This window comes from Pholis gunnellus, assembly GCF_910591455.1.
Source record: "Pholis gunnellus genome assembly, chromosome: 24".
NCBI classification, from domain to species: domain Eukaryota; kingdom Metazoa; phylum Chordata; class Actinopteri; order Perciformes; family Pholidae; genus Pholis; species Pholis gunnellus.
Window position 1 is genome coordinate 10,482,370 of NC_136551.1, and position 14,943 is coordinate 10,497,312.

Here is a 14,943-nt window from a genome sequence, read left to right on the forward strand (position 1 = left end):
GTCTCTGCAGCTCACGAGTTCAGTCATTTGCACGCCTGGTAGTGATTAAAGATTAAAGCAAGCTTAGGATGAGAGAGCATGAAAAATAGTTATTATATTTGAATACAAACTCAATGTCATTCGACTATACAAGGTTTGTTTGATGTCTTGAGACCTATTGCTGTTAATAAATGACAGATTATTATTTTAACACTACAGAATTTCTTTCTTTTAAATTGAATTCTGACTTTATTTCATGTATGCTTCAGTCAATATCAGTGGTGGGAAATGTATTCAGTAACACCACCACACTGTGAAAAATACAAGTTAAAGCCCTGCATTGATAATACTACTTAATTTGGAATATTATTAGCATAATGTAGTGGAACTACTGTAGTTGGGAGGCAATAGAATTGCTCCCAATTTCGTTAATAGCACCTTTAACGCCGATGCAATGATTTAATTTAAGTAGCATTTTACAGCTGGTCAACATGGAGATAATTAATGTTTTAACCAATAACAATGCATCACTTTTTACAAGCTCATCATTCTAGTGTCAGCAGTCTGAATTTCTATATTTAACACGTCAAATATAGTGGGTGGGCTAGATATGTGTATTTACATATTGTGGTTGAAAAAGTAAATACTCTGATAAAGTTACATCACATGTGTTCCACTCAGCGTATTCGTATTAGTTTGTTTCTGTACGTTTGCTCTGGTTTATGCTCTTAGATGCTTGTTTAACAAAGGAGATGCACTCATGACTTCTAGTAGTTCTCTTGAATATTTACGTTGAATCCACTTATTGTAAGTCGCTTTGGATAAAAGCGTCTGCTAAATGACTGTAATGTAATGCACTGTAATGTGATGTAATGCACTGTAATGTACTGTAATCTGATGCATTTGCATGGTAAATATAGGTCGCTGTCCTCCACCCTTGCTCTTCGTTTTTCTGCGGGCCGCTAACACGTGGATGGTCTCTTACTTGTTCCTCGCGTTCCTGCCAGTGGGCAGAGCGAACACACAGAGGCTCGTGTGCACGGTGTGCTGTGGTCCTTCACAGTCTGATCAACGCAACGACGTCTCCGCAACAAAGTCTTGTGATCGCCTCGTACCACCACCGTGGAACCCAGACAGACCCCATTAGAAAGGTAAGCCCCTCTCTCTCCGTGGCACAGCCCCCCACGGGAGCTCGTTGTTCTGCCTCTATTGTTGAGGAAATAACGCTGGTGGAAGAGGCGCAGTGCTCGGCTGTGTGTGTGTGTGTGTGTGTGTGTGTGTGTGTGTGTGTGTGTGTGTGTGTGTTTGGGGCGACTTGTCATTGCGGCGGTGCGTGTGTTGTTGTGCGATGCGCGGTGGTCGACCAGCTAGCCTTAAAAACATAACAACAACAACGCTACTGTAGCGAGATGCGGCGGAAGCTCGCTCGCGAGGCGGCTGGCCTCAGTGACGCGAACGTGGCCGGTAACCGAGCTGCACCGCTAGCGGCAGCGCTAGCTGCGCTTTCTGCTTCTTGCAGCCAGTTAAGGAACCAGCGCGTTAAGAGCATCATTGTGTCGCGAACAGGTTGTTCAAAGAATGACGTTCAAGGTGCCCGTTTCCACCAGAGGAGATACCACAGAGGAGCGCTTATTATCGCTCTGTGGTGGACGGTCCTCACAAAGGCGGGACGTTGGACCGCTGCACCGTTCAAACATTAACCAGACATTTCACGCTGCTACACGGAAGCTACGGAGGTTATATGTGCTCGGCTTCTCCTTCTCTCTCTCAGCTTCCAGAGAACGATGACACAGACTCACAGGTGTAGTCTGCGGAAGAGACTCGTGTTAATTCATGCCCTTCAGGTCCACGGTGACTTCTGGGAAAAAGGCTCGACTGGAAAGAAAAACTGGCAGGACCTGTATTTCCAGTCACTTCCCACACTTCCATGTACATTTAAACACAATAGACCAGCGAGCCCAGTAAAATCTGAAGTGAGAGCCCAGTGACCAGGATGTAGATGAGAGGCTGCTGTGCATGAGGTCACTTAGCTCACCAGGGCAGTCCAGTCATTTTCAGCCCGTAATCAGGTTAGGACATGCTGATTTGATCACACCAGATGCATCTTGTGTCGTTACCATGCGTGAGTACTTTCAACAGGAAGCAGCAGTCAAAACGCCTGGGATTCGGTTCCCAGCGGGACATTTCCCCACAGAGACAGTGAAGTACATGCCATGTTATTTAGCGTGACCCACCATGGTGCTGATGCTGTGTATAGTGGCCATCCCAAGGTGAGCTGCCCCCCCCCCCCGGCTTTATGAAGAGCTCTTTCAGACACCCTTTTCCCCCCCGCGCTGGAGCCCATAATCCTGAGGAAAAGGAGCTTTGCTTCGGTGGCATGCTTCACTGGCAAGAAATGGTTGGAGGGTGTGTGTGTGTGTGTGTGTGTGTGTGTGTGTGTGTGCCGGGGGGCTCGGGTGGAGGGATGAGGATGGAGGGATCGGGAGGCTGCGGTGATGGAAGTGGAACACTTTGATGGGGCTCCTGTTCTCTCAGCACACATGCAGCGGTCTCCTCGTGGTGAGGTCAGAGCGAGGTGTGGAATCGGGTCTTTCGTGCGTCCCCACGAGACGCTCTTTCTCCAGTCACGTAACGCACATTTCGCTTCCCGACAGTCGGCCTCCTGTTTGAAGCATTTATTCGAACCGGTCATTGGTTGGGCGAGTCACAAAGCCGCCGCTAAATCCTCTCCAGAAGCTGCTTTCATATCACGGGCAAAAAAAAACCCTGAAGAGGTAATAAAAGGAAGATTATGGATTTCTTTTTCAAAAGGCCTTTGCTGTGACCTCGAGCGTTTATCGCATCCTCAATTTCAAGCCTGCTTTTTTGTTGAAAGATTTCCATCACATGATCTGCCTCTTCCTGACATAGAGTCACAGTATGCAGATCAGCAACGTCACTTAGCCACAAGCATAAACTCCTAATACGTCTTTATCATTGTAATAAGGGGAATAGGTTGTTAGGACGGTGGTTTCCTGCACCATGTTGTGAGTTTGAAATGACCCAGGAGGACAGAAAGCGAGGACGTGTTGCCGCGCCGGACTTCTTTGAAGGGTTTTCAGAGGATTTGGATTGCATTAAGAGGGAAGACCGGCATTAGGATCAGCTTTATGTCAGGGAAAGTGTTCTCGGCATGAAGTGCACTGCAGAGGGTTAGGCTTTCAGATTGTCATGCAGTCAGTGAAGGCCCTCACAGTGCAGAATATTCTGTAAACATTTAAGAGCATATTAAGATAGGATTCTTATGTGTGTGTGTGTGTGTGTGTGTGTGTGTGCATCTTTTTCCAGAAATCACTCAAGCGTTGTGCTGTTGCGTAATGTAACGAGGCCGGCTGGCGTTAGCATAACAACAGGGCTTGTATGCGGTGGTGACAGGGAGAAAGAAGTGCCGCCCTCAGCACCTCATCTGCTATTCCTACCCACACTTGTCGGCGGGCCTGTTTTTCGGCATGCAGGTCATGTTCGTGGCCGTCTCGTCCTCTCCCCTCGTGCATGTCGCGGCGGGTTCAACTCCTCCGCGGTAGTCTGAGGAAAGTGACGCCTCGGCAGATGGCTTTGTGAAGAGAGTTTTCACCAAGTCTGTCTGTCACAAAGGGCAGAGGTATGCAAAGAGCCGGAGTGTTGCTCGCATGTGTTTGTTAGCGCCGGCAGACATCCAGGGGGAAAACTCCGGGTCAGAGATGTAATGTAGAGAGCCGGCGTTGTAGTTCCTGAGAATTCTCTGGGTGGTGTTGGACATCATTGTCTCACACAGAAGGAGAGCTTCCCGTCTTGTAAATGTGCGGAGCCTCAAGACCTGCAAGAAACAGCCCGTCTGTTGCTTCCTCTGTGTTCTGGCTTTACCCTTTTGTGTTTTCTTTTGTCGCTAAGGAAACCAAAATGGGTTGTTTTAGAAAAGAAGAAAATTGAGGTGAATAGAAAAGAAGAGGAAGAGACAGAGAGAAGCAGACGTGACAACCTTTCATTTGAATGCTCAACATAGGACCGCTTGTTGTCCACCAGCATGTGTTTACATTAAATGAATTATTCGGTTTTACTTCCTCGTGCATCACCTTCCTCCTTGATCTGACCACCTGACGAACAGGGATTTTAGATAATTAGCGTCTCACATCTCTGGCTGCGAGCTGGACTCGCACCTGTAAGGTGGCGGAGCTGCAAAAGGTGCCCCCCCCCCCATTCCTCTGGAGGGCACCTAATGAATAATTAAGAGGCGGGGCTTGTGTGAAGAAGCCCATTAAGATGCAGAGTCACACCGGTCTCCATGGCAGCGGGGGAACCTCATACTCTGCTGCTTGATCTGCAGGAGAACCTGTGGATTCATCGATACTGAACTCGGTAGTAGGAGACGGTGCTGCTGGCTGTCACCACCTGAAAGCCTATTTATACTCCATAACGGATTCTTTTTCCAAAGCCGATCCATAATTGATGTCCGAAGCTACATCTAGAGCATATTTCCGTGGTTATGCAACGGGCTCTTAGTGTACGTTATTTCAGTCCGGTAGAACGCTCTCTCTATTTGAGAACCGGAGTAATGCACCGGAATTAATCCGGACCTCCCTCCGCCTGCCTCACCTTTCTAAAATTACCCCCTAAACTGCACTTTTAAGGGAGTTATTTTCAGCTTTCCTATCGCAGATGCAAAGGAAAATGGACGGAGTCTTTTCCTCGCTCGGGCCATCTGGCCCCGGTCTTCATTCAGCATATGACCGACGGAAGAAGGGCGAAGGCTGCGTGATTACAGGACCTCGGCTGGAGAGATATTAAAAGCCTAAGATGATTATTTTGACAACGATGAGATATCATCTTTTACTCGAAATCCCTGCGACTTTATTATAAACCAGTTACATCTGTGCGCTCGGGTCAAATAAACCCAAGTGATCGCAACATAGAGCATTTATTGCAAATATTCATACTGGCTTTTACCACGGCCAATCCTGCAGGTGTTTGTTAATCTGAACAGGTGTTTGTTAATCTGAACAGGTGTTTGGTAATCTGGTTAAACAGGTGTTTGGTAATCTGAACAGGTGTTTGTTAATCTGGTTAAACAGGTGTTTGGTAATCTGGTTAAACAGGTGTTTGGTAATCTGGTTAAACAGGTGTTTGGTAATCTGGTTAAACAGGTGTTTGGTAATCTGGTTAAACAGGTGTTTCTAAAAGCTGGAAACTACCTGTTGAGCCATTAAAGGCTTAAATAAAAGTCATCAGTGCAAACACACAAAACATTATTTTTTGCAGTTGTATCCGTCTGTAAAATATGCTTCTGTTATTTCCTCTCTTGGGAGCAGAGCGGACCCTCCTCTCGTCTCGCTGGGCGTATAGCAGCACGACACTGTGGTCGATACTTGAAACCGAGATTATTTGTTTGTTGTAATTTTTAGAGATGTAATTTCAGCTCCGTTGTCTCCAGATTGTAGCAGATATGGGAGGATGCCGATTCCTCCCATGACCGTGAATGATTCAATTGTTTCAGTGCTCGGCGCCTCTTGAGCCCACGGGGGCTTCGCGCGTTGCCTCTTCTTCCAACAATGACACGACGAAAACCCCACTCAGCAGGGTGTTACGTTATCATCTCAAGTTGCGAAAGGTCGTGTATTGTGCGGCCTTAGCTGGCTGTGAACGCGGGTTTCATTTGGCTGTTGCTGCCGAGAGCCAGAGGGCTCCCTGCCAGACAGATGAAGATCCTGAATTAGAAACCAGAAGGTAACGGAGAGCTGATATATGCTCTGCTGCTGGGGGGGGGATAGCCGCACCGCCCCTGTGATTGGAGGGTTTCCCAACAAAGTGATGAGCGTTGAATAAGATGGCAGAGAAAGCCGCCTCTTGACTGACAACTATTCAGAAACGGAAACTTGCATTGAGTTCTGTGTAGGTTTTGGCTCTTGCTCCTCACGCCCCGAGGATGTTATCGGCACTGCAGATTGCACAGCGCCGCTGCCAAGAGGCTCGTCTCATGAATTCACATCGCCCCCCCTTCCTCCACACCGAAACCCTGGTTTTGCACGCATCACAAAGCGAGTTAGTGAGTTAAATGTAGTAAATAAATCCAAAGAGACGTGAATCTGCATTCTTCCTCCTGTGACGTTCCCTGCTTCGTCACAATAAAATGGCCTCTGTCCGCACGGGAGGCACAACACGAGCCTTTTGTCTTCAACGGACGAACAATTCTGCTTGTGTCGTTGTGTCATAACCCTCCGTGAGAGTCCAGGCCCGGTCGGAGGCTGCTCGCAGCTGTCTCTGACCTATTTATGAAGCTGATGGATGGAAGGTGCAGAGAGCCTCTTTTGTGTGGTTTTCTTGGGAAGGTGCTGATGATTCCCCCCTCCCCCGCCAACAGCTCTGTGCCGATACGATCCGTTATTGCCGTGCGTCACTCTCAACACCAGATCAGATTCTAGAAAAATGTTCAGTGCATTATTATTTTGCATCCACGGAGGCGGCTGCGGTCCGGACCTCTGGAATGCAGATGAGAGAACATGGAGCGTCTTCCTGGCTTGATTGCGTGCCGAAAAAGATGATTTATTTTTGTATTTTTGGGGAGTTGCTTGATGCCCAAAGCCAGAGGCGTTTCTCTCGTTGTGCATGGATTGCCTTGAGGTCGTCGGTAAAGACTTGTTGAACTGTTTAACAGCTCCGTGAAGCGCTGCAGGGCGGACTCGTTTTGCATTACGGGCAGCCGTCTGATTGGTTTGGGCCAAATGTGTTCTCATTGGCGCGGTTGATCAGCAGTAAAGACAGCGAGCATGAAATCTCATATTGCAGTTTAATCTTTACATAAATATGCAGGGTGGGCTTTATTCTCTCACATCTCTGCAGCTGCTGGCACACAGGACAGAAGGGATTTCTGGTTTTATATGCACAGCTTTTTAGGAATATTGTCTATTTTTGTGTTTGCTCTGATTGGATCAAGCTAAGTACGCCTTAATAAAGTGTTACACGTGTGTAATAAATTAAATGTGGTTTTGCCGTTGCTACAAATGTGTAAAACAAACAGTACATGCATTGTTAGCAGCAGCCTTAAAGGGTTTTCAGATTGTGTGATTGAGACGGTGGAAAATGCTGCAGCAACAGGAAATGTTGCGGTTTGTGTTTTTGCAAAAAAACGTCTCACACTTTCAGTTAACACTTTCCAGTTCATGCTCGCTGCACCCACGTTCTTTGCCCCTCTGAGCACGGAGAAGGTCAGCGTGGTTCCCCAATGAGTCGTGACTAAGTCCCGACTCGATGCCCCCCCCCCCCTGAGGCCTTAAGCCCTGAACCCTCAGGGACTCGACTGACGTCACCCGGTAAATGGTTGAGAGGCTCCAGTGGCTCGAAATGGTGTAAATACAAACGGCCACTTTACGGCTACAGATATGTAAGATATGAGATGCATGTCATGTCCGATTGTGGGTTTGTATTGACTGATTGGAACGTCTTCCAGTGTTTCTTACGTGCCATCTTAATGTTAATGTTTCTGTGTAAAAATGCATCGTTGGACAAAACAAGCCATTTGGCAACATTACATTGAACTTAAAGATGTTCTGATGGCCGAGTTCAGCAGCAGCTTCCTTCACTTGTCAGGCAGAAAAGCCTGTTGTGCATTTGGCAATAAAAATAAAGAAATAAAGAAACAGAAAAGGCATGTACTTAAAAACCTGTCCGTGCTCTCGCTTTGCCTGCAGAAGATAAATCTCTGGCTATCCAAATGTTTATATTTTGACCCTCTTGCAGTAATCCCTCACAGCTCCATCCATCTTGGAGATCCCGCTGTCTGAGGGAGACGCCGCCGCTCTGCGCTGCCTCTCTTTCAGGAGACGCATTCAACTTTAAATTACTTTTGAAGACCTCAAAGACCTGTTTTTTTCTCTTGCTTTAAGTCTGTATTGCTTTCACGTCAGACACAACCTACGCTAACATGCTATTTACACTTATTCCTCCTTGTGGAAGAGAAGATTGTGGATGGACGTCAGGCCCCGTACATATGCTTTGTTTTCTGAAAATGTATATATGCTATTGATAAAACAAGCTTAAGGAGAAGTTCTCTGGATCTCTTCGATACGTCAGTGCCCCATACGATGAAGTGAATTTGGGATTGGGTCATGATCTCCTCTCATCTCTCTTCCCTGTCTGTCTCCTGCAGGATGCAACAGGCCTGAGTCCAGTGAGATGCTACTGAGCGCTGACGATGGGCCAGAGAAGGAAATCCCGCCGGTGAGGCAAACAAGCAGCCCCCCAAAAACCGCCCGACACCACACCGACTGACGCAGCCATGCCCCCCCTGCCCTCCTGAGTCTTCCTCCCCCTTCTCCCTCACCTCTGCACCCCCCCCCCCCCCCCCCCCCCCCCTCCCTCGGTCAAATCAGAGCCACTGCGGCCCCGTCGTCCGGTCAGCATGGCCACGCCCTTCCTGTGGAAGCTGTCCTCCCAGAAGCTGGGCTTCTTCCTGGTCAGCTTCGGGTTCATCTGGGGCATGATGCTGCTGCACTTCACCATCCAGCAGCGGGCCAGCCACGAGAACAGCGCCGTGCTGAGGCAGCAGATCCTGGACCTGAGCAAGCGCTACATCAAGGCGCTGGCCGAGGAGAACCAGAGCGTCATGGACGGGCCCTATGTGGGCACCATGACGGCTTACGGTGAGTGGCTTTACCAGAGTTTTACATCTTCTTTAAATTGCGGCGAGTGGTTCCACTTGTCTTCCTCCCGAGCAGGCGCAGCGTCGCCTTACGTTCAACAAAACCGGCCCGGGGAGATTTAACGGCAATTGCAGCCGCACAACGGTGTAATAGCACAGGTCCAGGAGGCCCGTCAATAAGTTATTCATGCCGTTAATAGACCTGTATGGCTCGATGGGAGGCTTCATTAGGAACCTGAGATTGGAATTGATTGTCCTCTAATGCCCCGAGAAACAACAGGATACAGTAAAGCTCCAGGAGATTAGAATGAGTTCTCAAAGAAACCAGAGCAATACTAAACATGCACACCCACTCTGAAGGATGGAAACAAACATATTTTGCCCAGCTATAATTCCCCAGACCTATACTTTATTTTTCCTCCAAGAAGAGAAACTCTGCCTGATTACAACATCCTCATCAATCATGTCAATAATTAGATGATGTCCGTGGGTTTCCCTGTCACACGATCCGGTCCGGTTTCCCCTCATATGAGGGATTGATCTTCACAGTCTGCAGACCGCCGTCCCAGCATCCCGCCCGCTTCACGTCCTCCCGTTAGATGGGGAGGCAGCAGGATCCTCGGTGCGTCCCGTGCTCACTCGCTTTGGCCGATGATTCGCCCCCGATGCGATCTGTGGGAGCAGAGCTTCCTCCTTCGATCAAATGGCTCATAAAAAAACAAAACGAACGCGTTTGAATTTAATGTTGCGTCTACCGAAAGCCCATTTGTCAAGTCAAGTCAGTTTTATTCATGCGGCCCCGTATCACGCGTGTTCGTCGAGGGGCTTTATGGTGCGTGCAGCACGCGGCACCCTCCGTCCTCGGCTGATTGGGAGGCCTGTTGAAAAGCTTAAAGCTGGCAGTCTGCCTGTTTACACACAGCGTGCAGCCAATCCTACATCTCAAACAGCTTAGAGAACTTGTTTCATGTCTTAAAATTATTGTTGAAAGTAAGATTTGTTTCCCCCCGTCTAAATTTCAGCTAAAATGCTGTTTTATAATAAACATTTAGTTTAAAATACTTACTATCGTACAATTGTTTTATTGCAGAGAAATCTTCCTCTAGGTCTATAGTCTAGAGAGCCGCACTAGTGGACCCGTCAGTGCAACGCTTGCACACGTCTCTCTACCTGTGACACCTCGTTACCGCACCGCTCGGCAGCTGTTGCGGACTCTTTGTGGCACACCGTGGCCCCCCCCCCCTGCCTCGGACCCGCTCCTCAGGGCCAGAGAGTCGGGACTCGGGAGGACCGGGTTGCGGCGCGCGAGCTCAGATTGCTGGTCTAATCCTCTCCGTCCTCCCGAGGGTGGGAGGTCATTGTGTGCTGTTAGGTCGGTATGATATGGAGACCCCCCCCCTCCTGACAGGCCGGGGCTGAAGCGGATGACGAGGAACAATAGGAATCGCTGATGAATGCCTTCGGGCTTATGCTCCCGTGTAATCACTTCTCTTTAATGCTCACGGGCTTAATGAAAAATCCCAGGTCATCGTGCACCCAGATTATTATCTGAAAAGCAAAGCGTGTTCACCGCTCCGGGATTTGTTTGGCGTCACCTCCTGAGAAATCAGACGTATTTGAGACGGGCAGAGATGTGTCCCCCGGTGTGCTGCTGCTCGTCTGGTAACCTGGCAGCAGCATCCGTGCACAGGACGAGTCAAAGCATCACTCGCAGCGCCGCGGATGCTTCTCCAACATGCCCGCAGACTCGAAGCGTCACGTTTTAATCATTTATTTTCCTACGCAGATGTTTTTACACTGCGCCGTCCTCCTCCCGGCACCCAGCTCGTCCAAATCAGACAAAACGCTCTGCCAGGTCCCCCCCTTCGCCCCCTCGCCAATCTCTCCGACGTGATGAAAACTGGCGCGTCGAATGCATTGCGGCGATAAATCGTATGTGATGGACAAGCTGCAATTATCTTCATCATCTGATGAAAAGCACGCTTGACGCACCCTGGAATCGCTTCTGCACACACGTACGAGCCAAATGCCTCGACGTTACGCAGGACGAAGGCAGCAGCTCAAAACAGCTTCACGTTCCGAACACTAGACTGCATTTTGAATGTATGCCCTCTATGCGCTTTCTACTGGGCAGCTTCCCTTCTAAAATGATCCGTGTCTTCACAGACCCAAAATAAACGGCTCCAGTTTTACATTTAAACGAGCCTCCAGCTGACTGCTTTCAGTCCAAAGACTTCTTCGTAGTCTGGGGATGAAAAGTCCACACTGTAGCTTAACTGACATGCTCTGTGGTGACAGTGCAAGAGCTGCTCTTCCTTCGTCCTGACGTGGAGCCTGATTGCTCATTTAATCAGATACAGATCGACCTTTGACTGAGAGAAGCCGGTTGGAAGCAGCAGTAGCGGCTAACGCTAGCATTACATCATCTGATTCCCCTCCTTTGCGCGCAGATTTGAAGAAGACCCTCGCCGTGCTGCTGGACAACATCATGCTGAGGCTGGGCAAGCTGGAGTCCAAGGTGGAGAACATCTACAACGGCACGGGGGGCAACCTGACCAACGGCACCGGCACCGCCACACCCAGCGCCACCAATGCGGAAAAGGTCAACGTGGCGGGTATGTACTGCGTCATCTCCTTTTTGTCTGATGTGTATGTTTTATACGCTTTCCTTTTTCAGAGAAACCCTGTTCAGGGTGTGAACACGCACAATTATTATAGTAGCCGAGGCCAATTAAAGAAATGAGCCCCCCCCCCCCACGAGGCACACAGCCAGCTAAACCCTGCCAGCATTGCACACTGCACACCAGGCACTTTATGGGACCAGACCGCATCCTTGGACATAATTCAAATAAGGCCTCCCGTTCACGCTGCATGACCCTTTTATTAGTTTTCATTGATTTTCCTGCCAGCTTTCAGATGATGAATTCAGCCCAGCTGAGGGAGCGCTAGTGTTGGTTTTTCTGGGACCCGGGGACCTGCTCTCGGTTGTTTGCGCAGCATTAAACCGTAGGAATGTGGGCTCTGTGCTCTGAGGCGGTACGCAGGGTTAGATTAGGCTGATTTGGTTGCACAGTCACATTTGAATGGATCTGATCCCCAACGACAGCTGCTGCACTGCTGCCTTTTTTATCAAACGTCGACGCTGTTGTGTCACTTTTTACTCTTTTAAGAGTTGAATGTCAATAAGTCGTCCTATTTATGGACATGCGCATCATTCACAGCCCTACTATATTAATACGTTTTATATAAATAATTATATGATTAATCAAACATTAATCCACAATAAAAATAAATACTGTAAAATAAGGTTTTATAATAATACGTAAAAATTAAACAAGAGAAAAATGGAATAGACTCTAGTTGTATAAAATGCTGTGATTGCAGACTAGCCTCCTGTACAACTGCACACAGCGTCTCCTCGAACTGACGAAGCGGCGACACTCCGGAGTCTCCGTCGGAGCGCGTCTCCCGTCTTGGGGAGGGTGGCAGCGCTGCAGCCGACTCCTCTAGTGCTCCTCCCCGACCGGAAGGCAATTACCGAGATAAGAATCGGGACAGTGAGGCGAACACGCCTGGCTTTCAGAGAGGCCTCTATCAAGATGGAGCTGAGCAGCAGCCCTGGGACTGCGCCAAGAACTCAGCTGGGTCTCTTCAGTGTTCAGGCTTTTGTCACAAAATTCCCAGAAAATGCGAATATTTACACATTTCCACCTACTAAAATGGTTGCTACTCTTTTATTTATGCACAAATTGTAATCTTTTCCCTAAAAACAGGGCTGTGGTAAGGCACTTAAAGCTGACTAGAGCGAACGCCAACGACCTGGCACCCGAAAAAAACCTCTTTAACTTGTATTTCAACCGACTCCCTTTTTAAAGGAATTCCACGACAAAGCTCCAGCCTCATGTTGACGTGTGATCAACGCAGCAGCTGCTGTAAGTCCAACTCTCTGGTGATCTCACAGCTGTGTACACGCTGCAGAGCACGGCTTCTTTCTCACGATTGGTCATCTCACAAAAATGTGACCCACACACACATCCCCACACCCCCCCTCGCTCCCATTGTTTTACAGTTGCACTCTCTTGTGTGTGTGTGCTGTAAAAACTGCAAAGAGGTTGTTTTTTTTAGTGCGCTGCAATGCTCAGGAATAGCTCCGGCCTTGTGGCTCTGCCGCGTTTAGCCAAGGACAACAGGCACAGAAGCCCCCCCCCCCCTCACGGGATCAAAACAAGTCGATCTGGCCTCGGCTGCTGCTCAGCGGGAGGCAGATGGGACTCGTTCCAACAAACAGCCCGCAACGCCGCGTCTTGCTGATGGGGGGGGGCTAATCAAATCTCCCCCAGCGGTGTTTCATCCGTGTGGGCTGGTGTGGAAATGTGATTTCCTCCCACACACACACACACACACACTCAGGCGTAGAGTGGCTGTAACGAACGGTCAGGTGGTGATTTGCAGCCCCCTCCTTTTACATTTTTCTTCCCTCTCCGATCCATTCCTCCACCTCCTTGTGTTTAGAGTTGTCAGCTCCACCGCCGCCGCTGCTGACATTTGGCAGATTTGTAGTGACGCTTGGCTCCTTCGGTGAAACAGAGACCTGTGCTTTCACAGCTCAGGGCGTCCTCGCCGCTTTGTCTCTCCCAGCTATCGATCGGCTCGCATCTCTGTTCGCCGCTCGCAGTGAAAGACGAGACCCGAGGTCTCAATGTCAACAAAAGGATGGGGACAAGGACGGGGTTTCTGGCCGGGGGTTACCTCGTGACCGCGCTTCATTTTCAGTCCAAACATTCGCACAAGGATTATTTTCCTGCAAGAACCTGAGCAATGGAACTCATCAGCAGTCGCATTAAGTCACCAGTGCATCTCGAGGGTTAGATTCAGAGCAGGGTTCCTGAAGGCCTGTTTACTTCCTCAGCGCGCGGATCGATACTAATAAAGTACACACAGAACCCACCCAGTGAAAATAAGAGGCTGAGAGATGCTGTCCGATCCCACGCGCTTACAAACACCCACGCAAATACCAACGCTCATCACCCTGCAGCACAAATTCTGCAGCACAAACAATTTGTTTTGCAGCCAGCTGATTTCTACTCGATTTGTATTTTTCACCCTTTTGATGCTTCTGTACTGCAAGTTAAAGCAAAAAAAACCCCACAAAGATGCTGAAGGACAAAGTGAAGTAGAGATTGTTTGTATCCATTTTTCCTTTTCTTGCATATCCTCAGGGACGAATACAATAATACCTTTCCTGTGGCTGCTTCACAATGAAAGCCTCCTCGAGTTTCACACATGAAGTGCTTTTAATTTAAAGCTGCAGCAGTTGGAAATGCTACGTTTGCCGTGAAGGTGACTTGATAGAGTATGAAGAGAGTAAACGCTGAGGCTGTTATCTATTCAATGAAAATTGCACTTACATACATACATACTTGCAACCTTTCCAGTAAATCCCTTGTGTGCCTGAAGAGAACGGCGGACTCCGCCACTAAGAACACTAACATGTAGTCACTGACATGTCAGCTCCTACTTCACACAGCTCATACCAGAGATACCATTGTGATTACATGCTGGGACAATGAGCCGTTGGACTCAAGGTATTTTGGTGATAAGGGAGGAAGGTGCGGCGCTCGATCGCTCTCACTTTAACGGTTCCCTTTCTTTGACTGGGTTCCGCTCTTTTTCTGTGTCTTTGATGCAGTTATTTTGAATGTAATTGCTTATTTCTTCCATTTAATGTTTGCAAATCTTTTTTTGCGTGGTGAGACTAAAATATAATAAAAAAAGGAAATGAATTAATCTCACAGCACCCCGTAGCTATACCTTTAAGACACCCGAGGTAGCAGCTTTAAACAACAACAGAGTCATCGTTCCAAGAAGCTCCTGGTGGAAGAGCACTTCTCAAATCACAGAGGTGCCTCCATCCATGCCCTTTATTCCTTTTTGAAAGTAATTTCTTTCCTTATAGTTAAATATTCAGTAGCTACATTGATTGAGGTCCAGAAGTTGTGGTCTGTAGACAAACAACAGCGTCTGTCTTGTGTTTTAAAGAGAGTGATCTCAGAGCGGAGCCTGATCGTCCATCATTGGACTAGAATATCAGCGTTGACGCTGCAGTGTTTTTCAACACTGCCAGCTGCAGCACAGCAAGAATTTTAAATGAAAGCTTCTCGCTCATCTGTAAATCAGCTCGACTCTAAAGGCCAATCCAGAGAAACACTCTCACACTGCAGGCATGGGTGGGACGGGAGGAACATCTGGGTCTAACGCACCATTGGCTGGGACACGTGCACTCCGCTCTCTCACAGACTCTGCCTTCTTGTTTT

The 14,943-nt window shown here is 48.5% G+C and overlaps 1 protein-coding gene across 1 annotated transcript in view; it reads left to right on the forward strand.

Moving 5' to 3' along the window:
- The first annotated feature begins 992 nt into the window (after positions 1 to 992).
- The window catches only part of mgat5 (alpha-1,6-mannosylglycoprotein 6-beta-N-acetylglucosaminyltransferase), a 50,449-nt gene continuing 36,498 nt past the window's right edge, over positions 993 to 14,943 (forward strand). The window contains exons 1-3 of the mRNA XM_079185773.1: positions 993 to 1,130; positions 8,138 to 8,630; positions 11,080 to 11,244. Coding sequence (XP_079041899.1) covers positions 8,390 to 8,630; positions 11,080 to 11,244 — 406 coding nt within the window. The 5' untranslated portion in view covers positions 993 to 1,130; positions 8,138 to 8,389. The remainder of the gene's footprint in view (positions 1,131 to 8,137; positions 8,631 to 11,079; positions 11,245 to 14,943) is intronic.